The 14294-nt window shown below is 38.9% G+C and overlaps 1 protein-coding gene across 1 annotated transcript in view; it reads right to left on the bottom strand.

The window, feature by feature from the left end:
- The window catches only part of LOC135080028 (semaphorin-1A), a 451301-nt gene extending 445813 nt beyond the window's left edge, over positions 1-5488 (bottom strand). The window contains exon 1 of the mRNA XM_063974699.1: positions 5329-5488. Within this exon, the coding sequence (XP_063830769.1) occupies positions 5329-5425 (97 nt within the window). The 5' untranslated portion in view covers positions 5426-5488. The remainder of the gene's footprint in view (positions 1-5328) is intronic.
- Between the last annotated feature and the right edge of the window lie 8806 nt (positions 5489-14294).

Here is a 14294-nt window from a genome sequence, read left to right as displayed (position 1 = left end):
CACTTCAATAAGGCAGGGAAAACAAAAGAAAGAAATTTGATTTTGGGCGCAAGCTGAACCGGCGACCCCGAACAGCCCACTAAAAGAAATTAATCGGCGTGTCCGAAAAAATAAAACAAAAGATACGGTAAATCCCACACTGAGCGAAGACAATATATCGTGTCGTCATAAAGCCGTCCCTCTCCCGCCAGGCGGCGCCAGCACCCCCCGCGCTCCTTCGGCGAGACATTACGCACGTGCGTGCTACTTGTCACCACGCCACTAACAAAAAACACCTTACCCCCCCGCAATAAGAACTCCTTTCATCTTACCACAACCCTGGAAATCCAGCGCAACCTATTACTCACCATATCGCGTTACCATTAAACACATTTTGTTTTGCTCCCGGCCGCATTCCTCCCGCGTCTAATAGTGATCGTGTTGTCGATGAATGTTTGAACTTTTGTCCTTTTTTGATTAGCGGTTACCGTTGCGGGTACGGTTTTTATTAACAGAAGCTTTAGCAATTCGAATCACAAACTGGGAAAGTTCAAAGTTTGAACTCTACAAATCGTTCAATCGATATTCCCGAACCTACTTTGTGATGAATGAGTCCAAGTTTCGGCTGAGGTCAATTCAAGAGCTTTTTCAAACGTTAAAATGAGAGTAATGTTATAAATTGTCTAGAAATGCTAACGCGTAGAGCTTACAATGGAGTAAAGCTCTTGGTCTAATTCAATTTCCCGGCTGTAATAAGCTGGAGTGTAGCCATAATTCCTAGAGGACCCCAAAAACTTAATAAATTGTACAGCAGTCTGCAATCATAAACAACAGTGGCATAGCATATTATGCACCCTAACCGCATAACTGTTCCCCCGCGCATTGGTCCTGACGAACGGTCCAATAAATACCCATAAGGTTATACTGCGACACGTACAAAACATTCCCGGATATAAAAGCATTATCCTGTTAAGTAATTTATTTCTTCTTCAGGTAGTAAGCGACGGATATTTTATGGTGCCACTTAAACGTTCTATAATCCTAGCTGTTATAGCATAAAGAGGGTGTCGGTAACCATAATGCCACATAAACGAAAGAATTGAACCTCAGGCTGGCACCTGTTTAAAACTGAGCACTCCATAAATCTTGTTTTAGAGGCTTTATATTTTTTAGTCCATAGTATGGATTCGAAAGGATTTAACAACAAAATTATTTTTGTAATTTATTAGATAAATGCTCCAAAGACTTTGAATAAAATGCTTTTCCAATAAATTGTAGAGCATAATAGGTACCGATAGATTTCTTTACAGTTGGTTATACCTCTTCTCATTTACTCCAAAACCAGGAAGCATAATGAATTCTACGAAACTAAACACATTATCACCAAAATACAAACTGCCGTCTATAACACATGCATGTAACTTTGAGTGCAAAAGTAACCCTTTTTTATCAAAAACACAAAACACCCAGTTATAAACACATAACAGACTGTGAGTAATATCAGTAGGCACTTAAACAGACACAGACGCAGCTCAGTCATCGACAGCCAATCAAATAACATCAAAGAGTTTTATAGCCTCAGAAACAGTCTCGAACTGACCTATGATAATCCCTTTTCACTGTGAGTCATCGTCCTCTGACTCAGAGATTTCTGCATCCAGTTCTGACAACCCACACACCAAGGGAACCGGTCGAAACAACAAGTACAGGTTACTCTACTTACCTACCACCGTACCGTAAAACTGCTTTTCTTTATTGCACATTAAATTTATCAAGCGACGCATTAGCAGTATAGGTTTTACTGCTGAGTATATCGCCAGGTGCATAGCAAATTATAATTAAAGCGTCTTAGGTATCATTAGCATAAATCTTGCTTATTAGATATCGTTTATATCTTCCTGATCTTCACCATTTTCAGCTCTAAGATATAGAAAATATGATATTTAACAATAAATCAATTTCTGGCTTAATGATACTTTCAGCAGGATTATGTTATAATATTAAAATGGATTTCTCGACCGTCTTTAATTTCTCTTCAGTGTGAAAGTTGCATTCGATACAACCAACAGATTTTTTTATGTCTTTTCGATCCTCTTTCTATCCTTCCTTTGTCAATGTTTTTGGGGTAAAAATGAATATAACTTTTTTCCTCTTTAATGATCTTTATTATCAAACTTACTATCAGCTGGGCTACTTCTCTACTGGCATACATTCGTCGTGTAATATCAGTTCCTAACGGACGTGTGCAGTTACATTACCCACAAATTAGGTTAGCTAGATTGCAACCAATTATCTTGTAAGGCGCACTCTGACACTATTATGCTTATGAGCATCTCACTTATCGGACGCTGTGGTCAAACAAATCTAGACTTTATAGAACACCTATTAGTAGCAATGAGCAAACATGTTGTCCAAAACAAAATTATGTTCGCGCTGAGAGCAGCTTAAAGTTTTCATTGCTTTTGTTTCCAATTCGTGTTTCATTCAATGAAGGTCTATATTAATAATCTGTTGGTACTCTGTCACTTTGAACTCTATGTTCGAATTTTTGTCTCATGTGTGACTAGTTTTGATTTATTCACATTTTTAATGTTACGTAACGTACATGACTTTAGGATAATTTCGCACTTGTGCTATAGTCTTGATAGTTGATAGAATAAGAATGTCATCGATAAAAATAATTTCATATAGTTGAGGAATGCTTCTCAAGTGATTAAACTTCGTACCTAGAAAGACATTAGCCCCGTGTTTAACCACATACTGCGGTCAACCCAGCCATTGGTTCGGATTGGAGGATCGCATTACCGAGGTGTTGATATCGTCAAAGCGAATGTCCATCGCGTCAAGTCCAATAACCATCATATCCGAATTAACTTGCTTCACTGATCCAGTTTCGGAGGCGTTATTTACTCCATTGTTCACAGCTTGATGACTATTTCGAGCTTCTATGTGTTTGTATCATTTGATTGGACGCACTGTTTATGAATGAAGCAATCCATTCAATAGAAAATTACAAGAATATAAATAGGCTGGTATCAATAGGTAAAATTGGTAGAGTGTATTATTACATATTCAAATGGAAATAATATTGATATGTAGGTACTTTGTGCATCCATGATATCGAATTGTTATTTGTTTTAATCTATTTCGTATGCAATATTATACTAACACGACTAAAGGTCAGACTTCAAATAGTCAAAACAACTTTTATGATTGTTTTCAATGGATTATTCCGTTGCATTCATTTGTTTACCTACTGATACCACTTTTTAAATTACGTCGTACATATTTCCAATTAGATTCATTATCTTGTAACATTACCAATGTCAACAAAATATTGATTAAGTATAACCCTTTTTATAGTTTCCCCAATAGCAACGTGCTATGGTAACTTTGTTTATGTTAATAGCACCCATTAAAGTTTCATTCAAGCAAAAAACAATGGCCGGATACATCCGCAGGATATGCACCAGTAGCATTTAATGCCTCGAGATACGTCACACTTTTAACCATTCATTAGTGTGCCATATGTGCGGTTTCATTAGCCATAGTCAACCTAATTTTCATCCTTTTTATCAATTTTTGGAATCTCTTCCTTGATCTTTTTTTTACGACGTACCTATCTATATGTGTCATGAAGGCTGTGGTTCGACCACCAACATAGTCGTCTGCCCACCTATTATGGTCTACATAGATATTTAGCATATTATGGATTACTTTTCTCTACCTGAGACCACATAATATACCTATACCTAAAGCGTTCTGAAAATGCATTAGAGAATTAGAGAGAATGCTTTTGATTTACAGTAAATTTCTACGAATCTTGCAATCTGCAAAATAGCTCCAAATTATTTGAAAAGTGTATCATGCAAATCATTTGAATTCGGGGAATACCTTCTTGTTTTGTTTCGAATTTGCATCATTATCAAAGTTTGGTAATCAAACCATGAAAGAAAAAAGCTGTGTTGCAATGATCTAAGTATAATATGATAAATATTAAATGGATTTCTTTCTCCTTCTTTCAGTTGATTTACTCAATTATGACATTTAGATACATGTGCATAAAGGTATGTTTTAAGTGCATTCCTATTCAATTTGTAACTTTAACCGAATGAGCATTGTCACGATAAATCAAACCCAGCCGTTTAATGTGATTTAAACATTTAACAGCGTAGCTTTCCAAAGATTCGTTTTAATGTCGATAACTTTATTCAAAAACTTTTGTTCACACCAATATCTCGGAAAGCGTATTAAAAAAGATCTCACGGAACCGTGATCGTTTGAGACATCCTGGCCCACAAGTCGTAACTCAAGATAAGGCGGCTCATTGTTATGCGATCCACCTACACGTACAATAACAATCGCATCCCACAAAGCGTCCCGCCACAGTATCGACAAAGTTCCATCCGCTACGTTAAACATCGCGTGGTCCGCTAATCCGAGCGTAACATTGCAAAACGCAGAGCAAACTGCTTCGCTTTGTATCCCACTAATGAGAGCCACGTGGCTGTCCCCCGCAATGCAGGCTGCACAATAAAACAATAGCTCCACAGTTGTGCACTCCGGCTTTATTCCTGCAGGACTAACTGTCGCGTGACTTCGAATCGTTATGGGTGTACCGCAAGGCGCTTTCCTCGGCCCATTTCTGTTCATTCTATTTAGAAAACATATGGCACTGAATGTTATCGAAATTCATGTTCAGAGACATAAATTTTCCATTGCAATTTCCTTTTTGCTTCTTTCTGATTTGTTTCCGTTTGGAATTACTTTACTTAAATTCGAATAAGAGTTCGTAAAACACCGCGTCGAAAGTTCTTTAAGAATTGCGTGACGTTGTTTTCAGTAGGTCTGTATCGCACATCCTCGCCTGCCAGGGGTATCCTTAGCAACGCGAGTTGCGTCAGTCATTTCAATAAACTTTGTATCATTTAGCGAACTTCCAAACGATAGTTATTCCAAGGTTTTCACTTCGTGTCCATAAGATTTCAAGAGTTCGTCCATTAGTACTGAGTTTCTGATAACAACAACAACAACAACGGAACTTTGGTTGTTTCGTAACATAACCTTTCTCGGTCCGAAGAGACCCTTCCGAAACTTCCAATTAGAACCGGATCGACCTCTTTTAACGATCCCATCGAAGTCTCAGGTATACATTTACGGTGTACTTTACATTTCTTTGACGTTTCGTGTCACTTTTGACACATGGCAACTTTCGTAAGTGGGGTGTTTGCTCGCGCGTTGTCGCCAAACACGCGTTGTAAACATTGTCGGTGCGCCTGTCAGCGGTGTGTTTCGATTCGGCGTGTCGTTGGGGGATCACGGAGTTCACTGGCACTGTCACCGACTCACCTAGTTGTGCGAAGACCTTGGGCCTGACGTTCTCCTGCCAGGCGGCGGCGGCGACGGCGACGAGTGCCGCGAAGAGGGCACAGCGGAGCACGGTCATGGCACTAGTCACAAGTCGTCATCACTTGCATGCACACTCGCGGCTGGCGGCGCGGCGGGCGGTTGGGGCGCGCGGCGGCGGGCGACTGGCGGCGGGCCCGGGGGAGCGCGCATGCGCCGCCGGCGCCCCGCGGTCTCGCATGCGTGGGGCTGCGGAGTGCGGACCTTGCACGTGACGCAACCCTCCTCGCCCCAGCACCCCCCGACCCTGCTACGTCATAATCGCGTTAAAAAAACGCCTGCATATCCTAAATTAAACTTAAAATTTTCGGCGCTTCAACAGCGCGTGACGGTTCAGCCAAACTCGACCCCCAACAAGACGCCAGAGGATCCTATTACTTTCCCCTTCCGGAAAAATCTGAACTCGAGCCTTCGCCACTAATTGACGTAGGTGTACGCCTCGTAATGACCGAGTCGAGTGCTTGCAATTAAATTCGTTATTTGTCTTGTTGAACTTTGATGTTATTGTTTGTTCGTTAAATTGTCACACAGAAGCGCTTTGCGGGCGCGACAACGCGCTCACTTCGAATAAAAATGCTCTCATAATTGTAGGGAGGCATAATATGATAAAGCCAAACGTTGCTTTTAGCTTAACAAATTTAATTAACGTTTTGTTATTCCTTTTTAATAAATGAAAGATAAATATGGACCTACGCAAATATATTACGCATGAAAAAAATAAACAAGCTCACATACATATTTTTAATTACACACATCATAAAACTAATCAAGCGGAACGAAACTGCATACCGTTCAACAAAAGCTAACACAAACATAAAACTGGAAATGTTTTGACATGGTCCCAACTCGTGAGCTTTTCAAAGCGCAATGCAACTTTATCGCAATAAAAACTTTTTACTGAATGGGGGTTCCATCGAAGCATTTATTATTATTAATTGAGTAAAGTTGCACCCCAATAACTTTATTTTGGGGACATGGAACTATGTCGGACTAGTCCGGGCTGGACTAGCAAGATGCATTGTAGTCGGGCCGTGTGAAAATCAATAAAATAAACATTTATAGGGCATTAGGAACGCTTGTAACGTGATATCACATGACAACCAAAAGCTAAATCACGGTCATGTTTCGGACAAAAACATTAACGCGTTCACATTTTGGAGATCCTTATTTGAAAGATTTTAGGTTTAATACATAATCTAATAAGATCATCAATCTAATCAGATTTTAAAATGTTGAAGCAATCACTCATGGACTCATGGTTTTACCGAATAATCCCTTAAAAGGATACTGATGTCTTTAATGCCCTCAAATAAAAGACAATTGTTATCGGACCAATTTTTCCAGTTGACGCGTTTAGGTTCTCAGGAATATACCCAATTCCTAGTAACTCTTTCGCCTAGATACTAGAGGTCACTTTTCGTTAAGCCATTTTCTGATTCTTCGAACTCTACCAGGGCTTAGTAGTCTTAGTAGTCTTTTGATGGATCCTTTAATTTCAAGAAATACTGGTTTTAGCAATTAATCATAAAATAAATACTTAAACTTTGATATTGTACCGATTTGAAGGAATGAAAGATTCGTTAAAGTTCTGTAATATTCGATAACAGCTTTAGCTGTAGTAGCTTTTGAGCATAACGAAGCGTTCACGAACTCTAGACCTACTTCTTTTTTTTATGCATAACAAGGCAGGTATTTGACCACAATCGCACCTGATGTTAAGTGGGATGCAGTCTAGGATGGTACATATCTGCCCTGTAAGTGCCTATTCATTCTCTATTATTTATTATTTATTTTGCGCCCTTTCAACGTTCCATTTATGAAATGTTTGGTTTTAAAAAATAACGGACGACAAACTACATAGTCACAGATACGCGTTCACTCGGCACTAAACGCTAAGCCTCGACGCCCGCGGTTCCTTTGCGGAAGCCCGTGTGTACGGAGGTGGAAGGTAATGCGTGCATCAAATACACTAATATTTACACACTGCAACGCTTCCGTGCCCACCGTTTTGAAAAAAGAACGCTTTTATTTTTAAAAACGAGCTGACAGCTCACCTTTGTGCCAGTTTGCTTTTTTAAGCTTCTGTGACAAATCAACAGAAAAATATTTCTGGCCAGTTTGCAGTACGATTAAAATGAAAAAATCGACTATGGTCCGAAACGTTTTCAGTGTTTTTGTTGCATATTTTAACATGCTTTTCGGCTACTTCGAGTAAATCCGTTTAACTCTACATATTCTCAAACGTTACTTAAAATAAATGAACCATTTGTACTTCTACCGATGCCCGCATGCGGCAGACGAAACTTTATCCCCTTGCCGTTCTAAGATCAGGCTGTTTTAATTTTAAAAAGTTCGCGTTCCTCGGTTTCCACGGGCTATTCGCTACAGAAATATACACATTCAGCTGCAGTTCCCGTATAATAATACAATTAGCAAGAAATGTAAAGCGAAGGTAAGTTGGAACGAAATGAGAACAAAAGTTAAAGATTTCACAACTTTATTCAGTCGGTGTTTCCGATAGCGTGCTAGTTTTAAGCGCTATCAGGGGTTTTAACAATTGGAATGGCGTTTTAGTTGTATCTACAAGGATTCTTTACTGAAATATAGAGACGGAAAAATTAATAAATGCAGACATACTACAAAATAATATAGTAAGACTTTAGTATCTTTACGATTCATTTAATTAACTTATGTGCGCTTTTGAATTGTTTCTTTATTCATGCGATTTCGGCCGTTGTGTTTCTAAATGATGGTATCATGGTTACTTGGATAAAAAATTATCAATTTTATTAACACAAATAGAAACTAGTAATCTCAAACAACAGGAATCTGAAATTTAGAACTTCAGTAGGTAGGTATTCTCCTTCCTCATTATCAAACTCAATTAACTAAGACAAACTTAAAACCGAACATCACAAAGGCAAACCCGACAAAGATGTTCTATCTCTCGAACCATGTGAAATTTCATCAATCAAATAGCAATAATTGTCTGAATCAGATTGTAGTGAAACCTCACGAGTTAGGACAAAGGCGCTAACAATTCCCCGCTATGTATTAATTGAGGGAATAAATTATAAGCGCGCCTGCCGATCCCTTCTTGGGCGCACCCTAAGATGTGACAGGGGTGTACGCACTGGGTATTTTTAACGTGCTTTTTAATCTGCTATAAACGAAGCCTAGACAAGACATTGTGGTCTTTAAAACGCGCGTGACTTTCTTATAAGTATTTTAAAGACAGGCAACTAGAGGTCCGCCCACAAGCCCGTTTCCCTCACACTTAGCCTAGGCGCAGACCACTGATTTGTCGGGCAGTTAATTAGTATGGGCTGGACGTGTATTGAAGTGCGCACATTACACCGATTTGAATTTCATAAATTAAATCGGGCCCGACTATCGGCCGTCTAAAAGTCGTTGGTCTGCGCCTAGGCTTAAACACCGAAACATTTATTGTTAGTAAGACGCTGTTGATATGCCATATTAGATTACTTAATTTACTTAATCAGACCATTTAGTTTCCACTGTAGGAGCACAACGGATTGGTTGCAATATCAATTATAAGAACAAGAACTGTATTTACAGATAGGCAATTGTATTGTAGGTGCTGTATCTATCCGCCTCTACAATCGATGCGGACGCTTCAACGTGACCACAACCGTTCTGCCAAAAGCGAAACGACTGAGAAGAAGAAATTTTATTATGTTGTTTATACCGCTAATCAAATAACATTAAATCCCCGCGTAAAAAACGCCGCGTCATACGCTCCCAGTGCGTACCGTATAACCTCAAGCATCGCCCCCGCGGCTCGCGATCCGAATGCCGGACCAGAGCCTGGCCAGAGGGTCCCATTCAAACAACCCAAAACTTATTACTTCCATATAACTCACCGTTTTTAATTTATTCCCCAGTAATTAACTCCGCTGATGTCTTTTTTTCGTTAAGGAATAAGAACACTCCAATTCGCGGAGTTTGATTGAAATAAACGCCGTGGGAAAATTTGTGATATTTTTATTGTTTAAAATGCCAAACAGCCATTTCAAAATTAGTTTTGAAACTGTAACCTAAGTAAGTACTGACGGACGATGTCTCACATCAAACAATAAACTCTACGAGTATGACACGACACACTCATTATGCTATTTAGCATCTAAAAATTATACTTTTATCGACAGTATACCACCTTAAAATAGGCACTAGACCTAGACTAATTAAGCCTGGTGTTCGTGACAAAGCAAATAAAATAATCACATTTCAAAACCTAACCACAAATCTGAATTACGCAATCAAAAACTTAGACTTACCTGGGCTTTGGAAACCTAAATTAAAAGGAAGGCCTATTCATAACTTTTGGTTTGATTACAAAGGAATATGACCCTTGCATCTGAAAGGTAATTACAGGATTGTGTTGCGCCACATGGTCTCATGTCAATACATCGTAATTGGGAGCTCAATCTCGCATTAGCCCCTTTCACTGCTCGACATTTTCGTCCCAACGCCACATTTTAAAACGCCTAATTTTCTCTTTGCTACCATAAAGCGAATTTAATCCTAGATCAAAAGTTTCCATTCGGGTTGCCTATTTCGGTACGTCCTTTTTCAGTGTTGCTAGTTGGCTTGTGTAGGACGAGCGACTTAATTATGTTATAGGCTCTGCATAATTTATTACATACTAGCGACCCGCCACGGCTTCGCATGGATGCTAAGTATAGATATAAAGCCTCCTCATAAATCACTCTATCTATTAAAAAAAGCGCATCAAAATCCATTGCGTAGTTTAAAGATCTAAACATACATAGAGACAGACAGCGGAAAGCGAGTTTGTTTATACTATGTAGTGATAAAAAAGCTTGGTGTATGGATAGACGGATGTTTGTTACTCCATGCAAAATCTACTGGATGGATCTTGACGAATATCTGATCCTGTAAGTCTTGGATAAAGATACTCAAATATTTCTTTCTAAAATCCACATAATTCAAATAGTAAATATTCTATATGTAAGATTTTCATGCAATTACTTTGTATGTAATGTTGTTGGTATACCTCAATAAATAAAATAAAATAAAAATAGTAGTCCAAAGTATTTTTCAATTAAGTTCGAAGCACATGATGTCGTGCCCTGCGTGCCCAAAATGAAGATTTAATTAAGGTTTACTGACAACGCCACTCTTGTGGCGGAGTTGTTTTGGGCTGTCGCTGTGTAGGTTTGTTGTCGACACGACAAGAAGAAGAACTAAGTTTTTTATATTTCATATTTTTTATATTTGTCCCGAGTACAGAAGTGGCAACACTATGCACAAAATGTCTGTATAATACTGCCCCTTTCATCCCGATCGGGCTAAGTTGAGCGGTGTTTATCAAGTAAAATGTGTACACACATTCGTAAGTCCCTGTGATAGGACTCATTTTGCAACAAAAATGTGGTCGATGTGGTGCGGTCGTCTGTACATGCGACCCCAGTAAAAAGGCTGAATAGAAACGTTCACTTTTATGACGTCACAATTTGTGTATTTGGGAGATGGTTTTCTTTGCCATACGAGATGAAGCAGAAATTTTAAAATATAACGATAAATCTGAAAAGAAAACCTATAATGCCGCAAGCTTTTGTTCAAAGCATCGCTCGCTTTGGTTTTGGTAGGTCACCACTACACTAAAAATATGTATGCGAAAAAGTTATCTATGCCTGCAAACTTTGCTTTAGGTAGGTATACTTAAGCGAATCAAGCATACCGCAGTCAAATTACCTACTCAATCAATCAATACTCAAGATGTTCACTTTCCTATTTTTCTCGTATACACATACCTACATAGCGAGAAACTAACGACGATCTCGTATACTCATAAGTATGTATAAAAAAATGCATTATTTATAATGTCCAAAGAAAAAATCTCAAAAGATTACTCTGGAAGTTAAAGCCATGTATTCATTTGGCAACATTTGTTGATAAACTGTTTGACTAGTGTGACACAAGTTTACCATAAACACAGGTTTCTGAAACTTGGCCGTCCACACTTGCTCTCTCCACTCATAGCGGGGAGCACAGCAACATGTATCATAAACAATGTTTCATTACCTATGATTATGGACTGTTTACAAACTGTTTACAGAGATGATGAAACATTATGAAACATTGTTTATGAACAGTTTATAAACAGTGTTTATCAACAAATGTTGCCTAATGAATACATGGCTTAATACAACTGTTATCACAATCCAATCCCAAAATCAAGACGCATTTCAGAATACATCGGCCATATTTCACAAAATTCTCCTAAGTATGAACAACAAAGTGCATCAAGCGTCACTGAAACAGAACTTCAGCGGAACGTCTGGCCAGCAAAAATGTGTCAAGCGTCCTCACATTATTGTTCGCGGGGAATAAGCCCTGTTTGCTTCCACAAATCAAGAGCAACGAGGTTACGTCGGGGAACGTACAGTCAGATGCGTGTTTTTGGTGCGGAAATCTGGTAGTACTTTGTAACTCGTGGTACATGGAGCACGTCGACGCATTTCTGTTTGTAACCAAAACTACATGAAGCGACGGAGTGATTAGGTGGGTGAATATCAACAAACTCGTTTTTTGCCTAATTCCGGTGGCGAATTTTAATTTCCACTTTCCAAAACTTTTTTGTGGCAGAAATAATAGTAAATAACTTGTATTATTCAATGATATGGTAGAGATCAAAATATTATTAATACTTCTCGAGATATGTCAATTTGAAATTATCAAGAGCCACCGAAATTGTATTTGAGCCACCGGAATTAAGAACCAATCCACCGAAATTTATTTATACAGCGGACTTCGGAATGTTACGGATGATTGTCTCAAATTACTTATTTATTTGTAATCAATTAAAGTAAAGATGTTTATAATTAAAAACAATATTCAGGCCTGTGTTGTGACCCTAAAAAAGCATCAAATCTTCCCACGTGAGTCGTAATAGCCGACTAAGGAATCAAAATACTGGAGGGTGGACTGCAGCATCTTTCTGGGTATTATACTACCATACTGGAACTACCAACCAGCCTGCTAAGCATGGTGATAACGGCAAAATCCCTCCATAGAGAACAAATCCAAAACTTTCTGGCTCTAGCCGCCAACAGCCCCGTTATTCTAGAGTCATCACAAAGACATCATACATGACCCTCAAACCCAGAAACCAACTCTAGTCCCGGGAGGGCGACCAACTGCCCCAGGTTGGTGTTAGGTTTATCTTCCATAAGTAAAAATATTGGTCCAGGCTAGCCAAGTTTTCATGATGGTATCATACCTATCCTATACTCAGAATTACGCAACTAATTATTGGCTAAAGACCATGCGAACTGGAGATTAAGTATGAAGATATTTCTAGATCTATCATCAGTGAGGGACCGAGGAAGAAGAAGAAGTCATCACCGAAATAGAAGAATGCCGAATAAAAGATGCTCAAAAGCTGTCGACTGATGAAGCCTAAGCCACGACCAGCTCCAAAGCCGCACGAATTTTCATCTCGAGTGGCAGAATAGATTGCAACCTACGAGACTAGGGAAATTTTAGCTGTTTCAGGACTATTCTCATCTGTTTTTAAGATTCTGCTTAGTATCGATGTATAAATAGCTATCCAAGTCCTCACGCTGATACAAAGTGTATTATAGAGACGATTTTTTTGTAATAAATCGAAAGTATGTATTTGCGAGGACCAAATTGAATATACCAACATGAATAACGAGGATAGCAGAACCATTTTGGTAAATGCCTAAGCTGCTAGGAGAGATTAAGAAGCACTACTAGTAATTAGGCTGAAGATCGAGATTATTCCGACACTTTAGCGAAGATATCCTAGACTTTAGCTTGAGTGAGATTAGAATGCCCTATTAAAAACAACAAGGTGTGTACCAGGAGATAATGAAATCACAACTGAGCTTATGAAATCAGATGGAATGCTAGTACTAAAGTTCTCTTAAATACCACCATGTTTATTGGTCGATAAACCAAAAAATAAGACATGGTGGTGGTGCTAGAGACTGGAATGGAATGGACGTTGGCGATGGTCCAGAGTCAGGTGAGGCAGCTTTTTCCTGAAACATCCAGTCTCCCAGACAACCTCATTTTCAAAAAGACGTTTGTAATACTACGTACATATTTAATGCTGCGTCAAATTATGCAGAAGACTGAGGACTATAATCATTCATTATTATTGGCCTTTTTGTACCTTCTTCGATTCGGTCAAGACCTGGGCTGTGCTACAGTCTCTTTAATGGCGTCAAATTGACTGTCAATACATGCAACTTCTGAAGTATTTGTATGAAAACTTCATCATATCAGCCCTCCCCCAAGATCAGAACTCGAAACTTATCTGATTGCTGCGAGGGTTCAGAGTTGGAGACACCATAATCTCTTAAAGTCTTCACTACCTCCCACTTAGAGGTTTTCAAGCTTCTGAGCTAGACCGAGCTCAGTATCAAGATACGGCGAGTACATCACACAACTTCGATTCACTGACGATATTGTAGTTATGACTGAGACCTTAGTAGACCTAGGTACAATGCTCCAGAGCCAATAAGACCAATTCCGGCAATAGATTCGCCACCGGAGCCACCGAAATTGCGCCACCGGAATTGAAAAACTGTTACAAAATTCAAATTATAAACAAAACTATAATTCTGATCAATAATTTTTGTATGCAGATACAACAAAACACCAAACTTTAATCATGTTAAAGAATCGTTTAGCATCTAAGTAAGTAGCTTTCACTCATACACTTGCCAGCGAAATTGAAAAATTTTGTATTCCTGTGCCGCTGATACTAATATTTACGGGTCTGCTGGAAAAACAATACCACAAGTCGCAAGTCTTTATAGCCCGATCAGGAGGACACAGTTGAGTGATGCAGGGAAGAAGAACTCTACGTCTCTCAAAGCTTCTTTGGAGAA

The sequence above is a fragment of the Ostrinia nubilalis genome, chromosome 17 (assembly GCF_963855985.1).
Source record: "Ostrinia nubilalis chromosome 17, ilOstNubi1.1, whole genome shotgun sequence".
NCBI lineage: Eukaryota > Metazoa > Arthropoda > Insecta > Lepidoptera > Crambidae > Ostrinia > Ostrinia nubilalis.
The sequence above is the reverse complement of the archived record's forward strand: the minus strand, read 5'-3'. Positions and strand labels throughout refer to the sequence as shown.